The sequence below is a fragment of the Capra hircus genome, chromosome 8, assembly GCF_001704415.2.
Source record: "Capra hircus breed San Clemente chromosome 8, ASM170441v1, whole genome shotgun sequence".
NCBI classification, from domain to species: domain Eukaryota; kingdom Metazoa; phylum Chordata; class Mammalia; order Artiodactyla; family Bovidae; genus Capra; species Capra hircus.
The window spans coordinates 76034046-76047042 of record NC_030815.1 but is presented as its reverse complement, the minus strand read 5'-3'; the positions used below and the strand labels follow the sequence as shown (position 1 = coordinate 76047042).

The following is a 12997-nucleotide window of genomic DNA, read 5'->3' as shown; positions in this document are numbered from 1 at the left end:
CTCAGTGTGGTCCATACACTGCAGGCACTCCCCACACACACCAGCAATATTTGTTTGCAGTGTCCCTCCCTCCCCACAGCACAACTGAACAAGTGAGCCTAAATAAGTGACCCCCTTTCCCCCTTGTGTCAGGGCAGAAATTAGGCATTGAAGAGACTTGCAAAATAAACAGACAAGAGGGAACTGCTCTGGAAGTGACAGGTGCAACAGATTAAACCCTGTAGTTAACATTGACTATGCATTGGAGGGGGCCTATAGACCTTGAGAACAAGTACAAGCTGGAACAAGGAACTATCTTAAACTGAATTGACCCCACACTGCCCATAATAGATTAAGAGAACAATTCCATTCACCATTGCAATGAAAAGAATAAAATACTCAGAAGTATATCTACCTAAAGAAACAAAAGACCTATGTATAGAAAACTATAAAACACTGATGATAGAAATCAAAGAGGACACAAATAGATGGAGAAACATACCATGTTCATGGATTGGAAGAATCAATATAGTGAAAATAAGTATACTACCCAAAGCAATCTATATATTCAATGCAATCCCTATCAAGCCACCAATGGTATTTTTCACAGAACTAAAACAAATAATTTCATAATTTGTATTTAAACACAAAAAAACTCAAATAGCCAAAGCAATCTTGAAAAAGAAGAATGGCACTGGAGGAATCAACCTGCCTGACTTCAAAGTTACTACAAAGCTACAGTCATCAAGACAGTATGGTACTGGCACAAAGACAGAAATATAGATCAATGGAACAAAATAGAAAGCCCAGAGATAAATCCACAAACCTATGGACACCTTTGTTTTTGACAAAAGAGGCAAGAATATACAATGGAGAGAAGACAATCTCTTTAACAAGTGTTGCTAAGAAAACTGGTTAACCACTTGTAAAAGAATGAAACTAAAACAGTTTTTAATACCACACACAAAAATAAGCTCAAAATGGATTAAAGGTCTAAATGTAAGACCAGAAACTATAAAACTCCTAGAGGAAAATAGGCAGAACACTCTCTGACATAAATCACAGCGGGATCCTCTAGGACCCACCTCCCAGAGTTTTGGAAATAAAAGCAAAAATAAACAAATGGGACCTAATTAAACTTAAAAGCTTTTGCACAACAAAGGAAACTATAAGCAAGATGAAATGACAGCCTTCAGAATGGGAGAAAATAATAGCAAACGAAGCAACTGACAGAGAATTAATCTCAAAAATACACAAGCAGCTCATGCAGCTCAATACAAGAAAAATAAACAACCCAATAAAAAAAAATGGGCCAAAGAACTAAACAGACATTTCTCCAAAGAAGACATACAGTTAGCTAACAAACACATGAAAAGATGCTCAACATCACTCATTATCAGAGAAATGCAAATCAAAACCACAATGAGGTACCGTCTCACGCTGATCAGAATAGCTGCTATCCAAAAGTCTACAAACAATAAATGCTGGACAGGGTGTGGAGAAAAGGGAACCCTCTTACACTGTTGGTGGGAATGCAAACTAGTACAGCCACTATGGAGAACAGTGTGCAGATTCCTTTAAAAACTGGAAATAGAACTGCCATATGACCCAGCAATCCCACTGCTGGGCATACACACCAAAGAAACCAGAGTTGAAAGAGACACATGTACCCCAGTGTTCATCACAACACTGTTTACAATAGCTAGGACATGGAAGCAACCTAGATGTCTTATCAGCAGATGAATGGATAAGACAGTTGTGGTACATATACACAATGACTCAGCTATTAAAAGAACGGATTTGAGTCATTTCTAATGAGGTGGATGAAATTGGAGCCTCTTATACAGAGTAAAGTAAATCAGAAAGAAAAACACCAATACAGTATATTATCGCATATATATGGAATTTAGAAAGATGGTAATGATGACCCTATATGCAAGACAGCAAAAGAGACAGAGATATAAAGAACAGAGTTTTGGACTCTGGGAGAAGGCAAGTGTGTGATGATTTGAAAGAATAGCACTGAAACACGTATATTACCAAATGTGAAATAGATGACCAGTCCAAGTTTGATGCATGAAACAGGGCACTCAAAGCCGGTGCACTGGGACAACCCAAAGGGATGGGATGGGGAGGGAGGTGGGGGGGGGGGGTTCAGAACAGGGGAACACATGTACACCCATGGCTGATTCATGTCAATGTATGGCAAAAACTACCACAATATTGTAAAGTAATTAGCCTCCAATTAAAATAAATAAATTTTTTAAGTAGGACCTGGCAAAAATAAATAAACCCCCATTTCTATGATTTTAATTATTTAAAGCAAAATTTCAAATTCTTATGGATTACATTTAATGACTTATATGGTTGTATAATGTTCAAAATTGAAGATGTTTAGAATTCCCATATCTGAATGTGAATATATTCCTAAACTTAATGGAACCAACTAAAAGTGAATTTGTAAATGCTCAACTTTTACTTGCTTTTTCAGCTAGAAGAACAATCAAAACACATAAGTCAGAAACAAGATGTGGCTGCATTAAAGAAACAAATTTATGACTTATCAATGGTAAGAATTACCTTTTCATTTTCGGTAATGTATTTCCTGTTAGACTACTGTTTCTTAAATAAAATCATGCTATGATTTCAGTGTTCCAGGAATAAAAACTTAAAGAGAAATTAATACTACAGTTAGAGAGTCTTCGAAATACTTCCGACTAAAGGTGTTACAATTTTGGCAGACTTTTCCCTCAATCTATTACCTAATACCTACTGTAAATGCTTTTATTTATTTTTTACTCAGAGCAATGATTATGTGGCCTTTAAACATTTATTAGTTAACCCCTGCATTCATATAACATCAACTCAGATCTGTTTCCCTAGCTTTGTAAGATGAGGTCTTACTGCCCTATCCTTCCTCTTGCTGTCCCTTTCCATCTTCTGCTGACAATATCTCTAGTATTTCTGTTGCCAGAACTGATAATATCTATATCTGTTTCATCATCTTCATTTTCTTTAGTTTCCAGGTTGACTCAAACACTGAAAGCCAATAATGAATATTTCCTTTATTATAAATCTAAATAGTCTCCCCTGCAGAGCCAAGAAGTGAGCATGAATGAGCTAGAATTGCATTTATTTCTCTCCACTTATTATCCCTGTGCCACTCAAAAAGAGAAGGTCCCCCAGGTTTGCAGTTAGGATCCATTTATGCACTACCAGTTCCAGATTTTGCTACCTGTTAGTTGGTTTTGTGCTTGAATCATGACTTTAAAGAGTTGCTTACTTCTCTTGGACTCTCTTGGTGGGGTTTTTGGCTACTTATAAAACAAACTCTGTCATCTTCATATCCCTGATACCTTGCAACTTCTATCTATTCTTTCCAGTACATGGAATTTGTTTTTTCTTCTCCTGAAAATATTGGAGAAGTTTTGGAGTCCAGGAGATTTCAATTCTTATTGGATTGATTGCTTTTTAAATTTGCTACCCAAATGTCACCTTGGAATTTCTGACCATTTCAGGTAGCCAATGTATGATTCCTGTGCAGCTAGGCAAATATCTCTGTTTACCTCAGGGCCTCTCTTCTGAAAGACAGTCTCCTTGAAGCTCTGTATGTAAAGCTGGCTGTCAGACATGGAACCCCAGTTACCATATGCATGAGGCACGGATATGTACAAAGAGAAGTCTTAGCTTTCCTTTGGGGAATCATTCCGTTATTTTTAAATAACTTGTTGCCTTTGGAATCAGCTCTGGCTTTCTGCTCTTCTTTCCTAGAGTAAGAGCAGGTATGGGCTTGAGAGGCAGCATGACTTAATATACAATTTTAATCTCTGTTTTCAGCCCTCTTCTCATTCTCTGGGCTTCTGTCTGACCAATTAATTGTCTCCGCTCTGCTCTACAGCAGAACCTTCAACACCTATCATCTGGACCTCATTTTCCCCTTCTTGCTTCCCTTTGTCAGTGCATTGCCATCCAGTTTCCTTTTTCCAGCAATGTTTTTAGATCACTTGACTGTTGACTGGCCCCTCTTCCATTCTTTTATTTGTTTTTTTCCTTTGGTATTTCATGTTAATAGGGTCTCAAAAGGGAAAGAAGACTAATTCATGTGCCCAGTCTACCATATTTAACCAGAAACTTCCAGTGATTTTTTTTTTGTTCTTTTGTTTTTAAGAAAAATATAGAAATTTCCTAACTGCACAGGCTTATTTTTAAGTGTAAAACTTAACAATGTTAGGTGATAGGATTTATTATGAAAAGTAGCCCATCTACTTGGTAATAGATACTGTCAATTCCACACACTATCAGTAATTCCACAGCTCTCATTAAGTAAAGCAGATGTTTAAATGTTTGGTCTCCATTGTTTTACCAATGACATGTTAAAGTATCCTCATGATAAACTCTTACTGTTGTAGTTTTGCACCAAATGCCCAAGTATTTAAAAAGAAGAAGAACAACAACAACTTTGAGGATTTAGTTTTGACATTTTAATACTTTATTAAAATTTAAAATTACCTTGAATTGATAATTAGTTCTTTGAACACCAAGGTTTGAAGACTGTGGAGGGGTGAGAGTGACATGTGGGAAAGTTACACTGTACTTGACTTCACGTCTCCCGGTGGAAGAAACTCTGAGTCTAATGACCTGCACTGTTCCTTTCCTCTAGGAAAATCAGAAAGTTAAGAAAGATCTTTTAGAAGCACAGACAAACATAGCCTTTCTTCAGAGTGAATTAGATTCTTTGAAAAGTGATTATGCTGATCAGAGTCTGAATTCTGAAAGGTATGAAACTTCACATTTTACTTTGTAGTTTGAATGGAATGTTTATTAGGGTAACATCCATGTGAATGAAGCTTAGCTATGTAGTAATAAGGGGTTATTTATTAACTTTGCTAATATTTTCTTTGCTTTCTAAAGATTTTATGTTTAGTGTCAGATCTAGTTTTTAATTTTTAAAAAAACAAACTGATTAATTAAATTATTGACTGCTCAGAACAGTGCAGGGCGTAGACATGTTTGAATTAAATGGGAGCAGAAGAATATACCTCAAGTATCAAGAGGCAGTGCTAACTGAGGTGCTTTGAAGGTAGAAATTCCAGCCCTGCAACATAGGCAAGTCATTTTATTTTTACTATGCTTTAGTCTTGCAATATGGTGTTAATAATATAGGATCTAATACACATATGTACACACAAAGGCATGTAATTATACATAAAGAGGATACATGTAGATATTTATATAGGAGTATTATAAATATGAACATGCATCTGTATGCATGACTATATGCATGTATCCCCTAGTACATGTACACTTGAGAAAAATGTCTTGTGTTTTGTTTGTTGTTTCCCCAACCTTATTCAGAATTAAGATCCTGTAATGGAAAGCTTCCCCAGGTGGCTCAGTGGTGAAAAAATCCACCTGCCAATGCAGGAGATATGAGTTTGGTCCCTGGGTCCGGAAGATCCCCTGAAGTAGGAAATGGCAACCCACTTCAGTATTCTTGCCTGGGAAATTCCCTGGATAGAGGGGCCTGGTGAGCTACAGTCTGTGAGGTTGCAAAGAATCGGACATGACTGAGCATGCACATGCACAGTGAAAAGCAGTCATACATTTATTAAGTGCTTACTATATACAGGCCCCTGAGCTAGATAAAGAGTTATGAGTGTAGAGTACATTTTAAAAATAGAAAAGATGTGGCCTCTGCTCTTTGAGAACTTCAGATTTAGTTGGGAAGCTTAGAAGCTAAAAGGTTGCGGAGTTAAACAGCATAAGAACTCAACAATGTCAGAAACAGTACCACCAGCAGTGTCACACGTTGGGTTTATTGCCATGAGATGGTAGACAAAGTGTTCTTTATAGTTCAGAAAGGTGGAGACTTTATTAAAGAAGAGACGCTTGAGTTAGCTTGTCAACAAGTAACACAGGTCCCACTGACAACTGCCTGACACTGTCTTTAGTACTTCATTAGCACTAACTCGGAGAAGGCAATGGCACCCCACTCCAGGACTCTTGCCTGGAAAGTCCCATGGGCGGAGGAGCCTGGTGGGCTGCAGTCCATGCGGTTGCTAAGAGTTGGACACAACTGAGCAACTTCACTTTCACCTTTCACTTTCATGCATTGGAGAAGGAAATGGCAACCCACCCCAGTGTTCTTGCCTGGAGAATCCCAGGGACGGGGGAGCCTGGTGGGCTGCCGTCTATGGGGTCTCACAGAGTCGGACATGACTGAAGCAACTTAGCAGCAGCAGCAACAGCATTAACTCAGTCACAGTTTCCTATGCAATAGGAACTTTCCTTATCCCCATTTTACAGATGGAAAGAGAGTCTCAGAGACATTCCATGTATGGCAAAATCCAAAGCAGAGGCAAGGACATAAGGAGGGATATGATCAGTTTGGGGAACAGTGGTCAGGCCAGTGGACAGAAAAGATATTTTGAATGGAAAGGCAAAAGTTTTAAAAAATTAAAAAGTTTTAAAACTAGTTTAAGGCTGTAATGTAAGGTCCCAGAATCTTTGGCTAAGGAACTTAAATTCCTAGAGACAATTGGGAAACTTGTAGCCTTATCAAGAGTACAAATGGGCAAGTTAGTTATTATGGACAAAATTTGACAGCCTGAGGGTCTGGGGAAGATAGTGATGGGGGTTGTCTGCTTAGAAATGGGGCTGGGGTGGGATAGGGGCTGGAGGGAAGTGGCTGATGTTCTGAATGGACATTTTAAGGAGACGGCCAGGACTGCTTCATAATAAAGCAACAGAGGACTTGTTGAGCATGAGTTTATGGTGAACAGAGAAAGCCTGGTTCCATGGATCTCTCTGTGGCTTAGGGTGGGGAGGGGAGGGCCAGCAGGGCTGGGAGCACAGAGATGAGAAAGGAGTATTAATATAGCTGGGACTGGGGTTGTGTAAGGCTTGATGGTACCCCACTCCAGTACTCTTACCTGGAAAATCCCATGGACGAAGGAGCCTTGTGCACTGCAGTCCATGGGGTCACGAAGAGTTGAACACAACTGAGCAACTTCACTTTCACTTTTCACTCTCATGCATTGGAGAAGGAAATGGCAACCCACTCCAGTGTTCTTGCCTGGAGAATCCCAGGGACAGAGGAGCCTGGTAGGCTGCCGTCTCTGGGGTCGCACAGCGTCAGACATGATTGAAGCGACTTAGCAGCAGTAGCAGTAAGGCTTGGAAAAAGCAGAATAAGCAGAGGTGAGAGAGTGGGTTGGGCTGAATGGGTAATGTGAGTGCCTGTGGAGAACAGGCTTAGTAGAAGGCCAGGGGTTCAGTCCCAGTAAGGAACAGAGCCAGGGCAGTGGGCTGGGGTGGAGGAGCTGTGGATGCTGCAGGGGGGAATGGAGGAAGCAGAGCCTTGCGGGAGGAAGCAGAGATGTGGGTATGCTTGTGGCTCACAGGGGAGAAGAGGCTGCTAATGGGCTGAGAGAATCTGAGCAGGAGCATGGAGAGATAGAAACCATGGTCAAGGACACAGGACTTTGGAAGAAGTGGAAAGGAGTCTGGGAGAGTAGGTATAGGTAAGGCAGGACTGAACACCTAATGCTCATTCAAACATAAAATGTAATTTTACAGGGATCTGGAAATAATCCGAGAATACACAGAAGATCGAAATAGTCTTGAGAGGCAAATTGAAATACTCCAGTAAGTTCTCATATTTCTCATCACACTTACATTTAACTTATATTTTGTTAGTAAAACACGTGCCACATATAACACGAGTTGCCATATATCAGAGGCTGGGTTCGGAGACCCACACATATTCCTTCTTGATATGGTGACTTTTGCACATTAGTTTAGCTTTCTGATGCTGCTAATCCTACATAAACTCCTCCAATTTAGGAACAAGATTATAATTCTCTAAAAGTCCTCTTAATTCAGGTTGGTATGTCCATTGTATCTTTATAACATATTTATTATGCTGTAAAGAACAACAGCCCTGACCTCATCAGCTTTCTGTGCAGCTTGGCACACTGAGAGGTTTCAGGCATCCCGCATAGTGCATGTCACATCACTAGGCATACACGATCATTCTCACTCAGTTTATTGTGCCTGGTTAGCAGTATATTTTTCTTTTTTCAAATCTCTTGGAAATATTGCACCTGCTCTGTCAGCTCTGCAACTAAGCTGCAGAATCCATTATCTGAGGACCTCACTGACAACACCTCCCTCTTCCCTGACACCCTTTCTCTCTTTTCTCCCAGGCAATATTTTCTTCTGGTTTTACTTCCCCCAGATAATGTCAGGTCAGGCTTGATGGTTTTTTCACCATTACAAATGCTTATTAAGCTTCACCTATGGCACTGATAGAGTTGATATGTTGTAAAAATCCTGTTAATTCATCTGTTCATTTATTCAGCAGGTTTTCATTTAGCACCTTTTATGGTTCATGTATGCCAGGAGCTGACACTCAGAGAGGCACTTAGCCTCTCTCCTTATGGGCTAGTCTAGGGGAAGAAGATGGAACCTGATCAGTACTTCTAAATATAACGTGCCAAAAGAGAGAGGGGGGCCACGGGGAACCATGTATCTCATAAGGGCATTCTCCTATCCAGGAAGGTCCAGAAAGTGTTTTTAGAGGAAGAAACAATTGAATTGAGTTCTGAAGGATGAATAAACCTGAAGCAGGGAAAGAGTAGCTGGTCTCTAAGGCAGAGACTATTTGATTTTAGAGGTTGCTGAGGCTCTGGCTGTTTAAATGGCTTCTGTAAGATATATGGAAAGTAAGTGCCTGAGTTGGGGTTTGAACCCTGAGTCAATATTGGAGCTTCTTTTAACTAATTTATTTTTTAATTGAAGGATAATTGCTTTACAGAATTTTGTTGTTTTCTGTCTAACCTCAACATGAATCAGCCATAAGGTATACATATGTCCCTTTCCTCCTGAACCTCCCTCCTACCTCCCTCCCCATCCCACCCCTCTAGGTTGCTACAGAACCCTGTTTGAGTTCCCTGAGACATACAGCAAATTCCCATTGGCTATCTGTTTTGCATATGGTAATGTAAGTTTCCATGTTACTCTCTCCTGCCCTCTCCCCGTGTCCATAAGTCTGTTCTCTATGTCTTTCTCCATTGCTGCCCTGTAGACAAATTCTCCAGGACCACCTTTCTAGATTCCACAAATATGCATTAGTATACGATATTTAACTTTCTCTTTCTGACTTACTTCACACTGTATAATAGGCTCTAGGTTCATCCACCTCATTAGAACTGTCCAAATGTGTTCTTTTTTATTGCTGAATAATATTCCATTGTATATAGGTACCAAAATTTCTTCATCTGCTGATGGACATCTAGGTTGCTTCTATGTTCTAGCTATTGTAAATAGTGCTACAGTGGACAATGGGATACCTGTGTCTTTTTCAGTTTTGGTTTCCTCAGGGTATATACCTAGGAGTGGGCCTGCTGGGTCTTATGGTGGTTTTATTCCTAGTTTTTTCAAGAAATCACCATACCATCTTTCATAGTGGCTTTATCAATTTACATTCCCACCAGCAGTGCAAGAGGGTTCCCTTTTTTTCCACACCCTCTCCAGCATTTATTGTTTGTAGACTTTTTGATGATGGCCATTCTGACCAGTGTGAGGTGATATCTTGTTGTAGTTTTGATTTGCATTTCTCAAAAAATGAGCAGTATTGAGCATCTTTTAATTTGTTTGTTAGCCATCTGTATGGTTTTTTTTTTGGAGAAATGTCTAGTTAGGTCTTTTTCCCACTTTTTGATTGGGTTGTTTGTTTTTCTGGTATTGAGTTGTATGAGCTACTTATATATTTTGGAAATTAATCCTTTGTCAGTTGTTTCCTTTGGGAGAAAAAGGGAATTTTCTCCCATTCTGAGGGTTGTCTTTTCACCTTATTTATAGTTTCCTTTGCTGTGCAAAAGCTTTTAAGTTTAATTATGTCCCACTTACTTACTTTTGTTTTATTTCCATTATTCTAGGAAGTGGGTCACAGAGGATCTTGCTTTGATTTATGTCATCAAGCGTTCTGCCTATGTTTTCCTCTAAGAGTTTTATAGTTTCTGGTCTTACATTTAGGTCTTTAATCCATTTCAAGTTTCTCTCTGTGTATGGTGTTAGGAGGTGTTCTAATTTCATTTTTTTGCATGTAGCTTTTGAGTTTTTAACTGGTATATAATGTGCCTGGCAGTACAGAACCAGGCCACAAGTAGGAGGAGCCAGGAGAAAGAAGTGTGACAGAACACAGCAGATCTATCCCCCAGCATGGAGGGGAGAGAGAGTAAGTGGGGCAGGCTGGCTTCAGGCCTTTAGGGAACAGAAAGGCCTGCACCAAACCTGTCTTTAACAGTGGAGCTCCCTGAAGGAGAAGCAGTTTCCACAGCATGACTGACTCACTCCTAAAATGCCTGGAGACCTTTAAAGAGAGTTGACACATTGTTAAGTTGCACTTCTAGTAATGAATTAACATCTCAGTTTAGATTTGAAGGGAAGTGGTAGAAAGTTACAAGAGGTAATAGGTCCATGCTCTGAACATCACAGCCTGAAAAGAAAGTGGTGACATTGATCCCACTAATACTTTCCTTATCTGCTTATGTATTGTATGTATTTACTCTGTAGAACAGCTAACAGGAAACTGCATGACAGTAACGACGGCCTAAGGAGTGCCCTTGAAAACAGCTACAGCAAGTTCAGCAGATCCTTGGTATGCCACAGAATTTTATAACGCATTTTCTTCTTTCTTGTGGTAGAGTATTTTGATTAAAAAACTGTGTATTTTCTTAGAGCTTATAAGAATGAGAAAACAATTTCATATAATAAAAGGAGGCAACATTTTCCCAAGTTAAAAAATATGCCACTCCTCTGAATAATGTGTAGATATTTGCCAACGCTTTGTCCAGTGTTCCAGAAAACCAGAGAAAGATATAAAAGGTGTGGCCTGGATCCTGGAAAAGTTTCTAGTGTGGTAAGGACTTAAGGGGGCTTCCCAGGTAGTGTTAGTATAAAGAACCCTCCTACCAATGCAGGAGACATAAGAGACATGGGTTCGATCACTGAGTCAGGAAGATCCCATGGAGGAGGAAATGGCAACCCACTCCAGTATTCTTGCCTAGAGTCGGACACGACTGAAGCAACTTTGCACACATGCAGGGAATTAAGATGTGCACAGATACCACTAATATAAAAAGTAAGATGTCTCATGGAGGTAGAAATAACTATTTCCCTGTAGAGAGAAGAGGGAGAGTGCTTCTGGCCGAGGAGTTTATGTAGACTCTTTGGTTGTTCTTTGTGATTATAAGATACCAGAGTGGAGACTTTGGGCTTTTAAACCCTCCTACAGAAACAAGCTAAGGCCCATTTAGAATTTTGAGGACCTTTTCCAAACCAGAAAGCCAGAAAGCCTCTTCCCTGACTTTTGGAGGGCAGCTTCAAGGTTGGGGTTCCAGTGCCACAGCTTTGGGTGTGGATGAGTCAGTCACTAAGTCAAATGATGATTTGAGAAGAGACTAATCCAAAGCTGGTACTGCAGGGTCCTGGCAAATCTGGGATGCCCCTTGAGGGCCTATATGGCAGGATTTGGACTTCAGACATAATGAAGAGACAGAGTCCTTTGGGCATTTGTTGCACTTTTTCCCTTGCTATCTGTGCTTACATTTTCTCATGTAGGATACCAAACTCTCAATTACATTAGTAAATTAGTGTACTACAGGTTTTTAAAATGTATATAAAATGTTTAAATGGAATGACAAAATATTGCTTCTGTATTTTATGTATTACAGCGCATAAATAATATCTCACCAGGGAATACAATTTCTAGAAGCAGTCCTAAATTTAATCTTCATTCTCCTCAACCTCTGGGCTATGACAGGTATGTTAACACCTTTTAACTTTTTGTTTGAATTCTGGATCAAAGTTAAAAGGAAAGTACATTTCCTTAGAGGTGAATGAAAAGAATATATTTGGGGCACTAATTTATGTTTTCTACTCTCTGTAAATTTCTGAAACATGAAACACGTAAAGATTAAAGTATTTTAAAATGTTTCAGAGAGGGCAAAGTGATTTCTGTAAGATGTTATTATGACTTGGTTTTATGTATGCTCACCCTTACTTCATCCCTATTATGTCTTATTTCTTAGAAGTGCCCTTTGTAAGAGGTGTTTCAGGGAAGCCAGTGGAACTACCATACGTGATGTTGTGGTGTATGATGTTAAGATTCTTGGAACAATCTGTAAATGTTTAGCAGCTCAGTATGTATTATGCAAGCTATGTTTAAGGAAAGGGAAACTTTCGAAACAAACAGAAATGTAGAGAGTAGATGTTTATGAGTTAATGTACTAAAGGAGTCACAGAGGCTTTCCAGAAGTGAGAATTTAGCTCTGTTTTTAATCAAATGAAGTGAAATATTGGCCCTGCTATAACTTGAGATCTAGCAATGAAAACTGAAAGATTATATTTGTGTATACATGTGTGTACATATACAATAAATCTCCTATATACAAATGAGTTCCATTCCAAGAGCACATTCACAGAGTTCATAAGTCTGACAAAGTTTGCCTAGGTACCCAACTAATACAACCTGCTCTGTAATACTGTATTGTAATAGGTTTATAATATTTTCACACGTAAAAAGCAAACTCAAAAAATAAAGCAAACATTTTTAGTCTTACAGTCCAGTACCTTGGAAAGTACAGTAGTAAGTACAGCAGCTGGCATACAGGGGCTGGCAGTGAGTGAACAGGTAAGAAGAGTTACTGAATGGAGATAGGAGAGGAGGTGGGAGATGGTAGAGCTGAAGGATTGTCAGCAATAGGAGATGGAGGGCAATTTCACTCATGCCTGACATTGATGAAATGCATGTTCACATCTTTGAAAGTTCACAACTTGAAGGTTCATATGTAGGAGATTTACCATACGTGTCCAGTGTTGCTACTTAGAAGGCTCATTTTGTAGTGTATCAAAGTTTGATGGTAGAAGTGAGTGCATAAACTGTAGATCTCTGGCCTTCCATTTCTGATGCCACTTTCATATTTTATGTTCCTTCCCTTTTCATTTGAGAACT

General features: G+C 39.3%; 1 protein-coding gene across 2 annotated transcripts in view; it reads left to right on the top strand.

The window, feature by feature from the left end:
- The window catches only part of RASEF (RAS and EF-hand domain containing), an 88579-nt gene that overhangs the window by 44184 nt on the left and 31398 nt on the right, over positions 1-12997 (top strand). Inside the window, exons 5-9 of one of the 2 annotated variants that reach the window (XM_013966147.2) lie at positions 2471-2548; positions 4640-4755; positions 7558-7626; positions 10558-10642; positions 11718-11806. In XM_013966147.2, the coding sequence (XP_013821601.2) occupies positions 2471-2548; positions 4640-4755; positions 7558-7626; positions 10558-10642; positions 11718-11806 (437 nt within the window). The remainder of the gene's footprint in view (positions 1-2470; positions 2549-4639; positions 4756-7557; positions 7627-10557; positions 10643-11717; positions 11807-12997) is intronic. The other variant, XM_018052404.1, reaches the window with a different exon arrangement.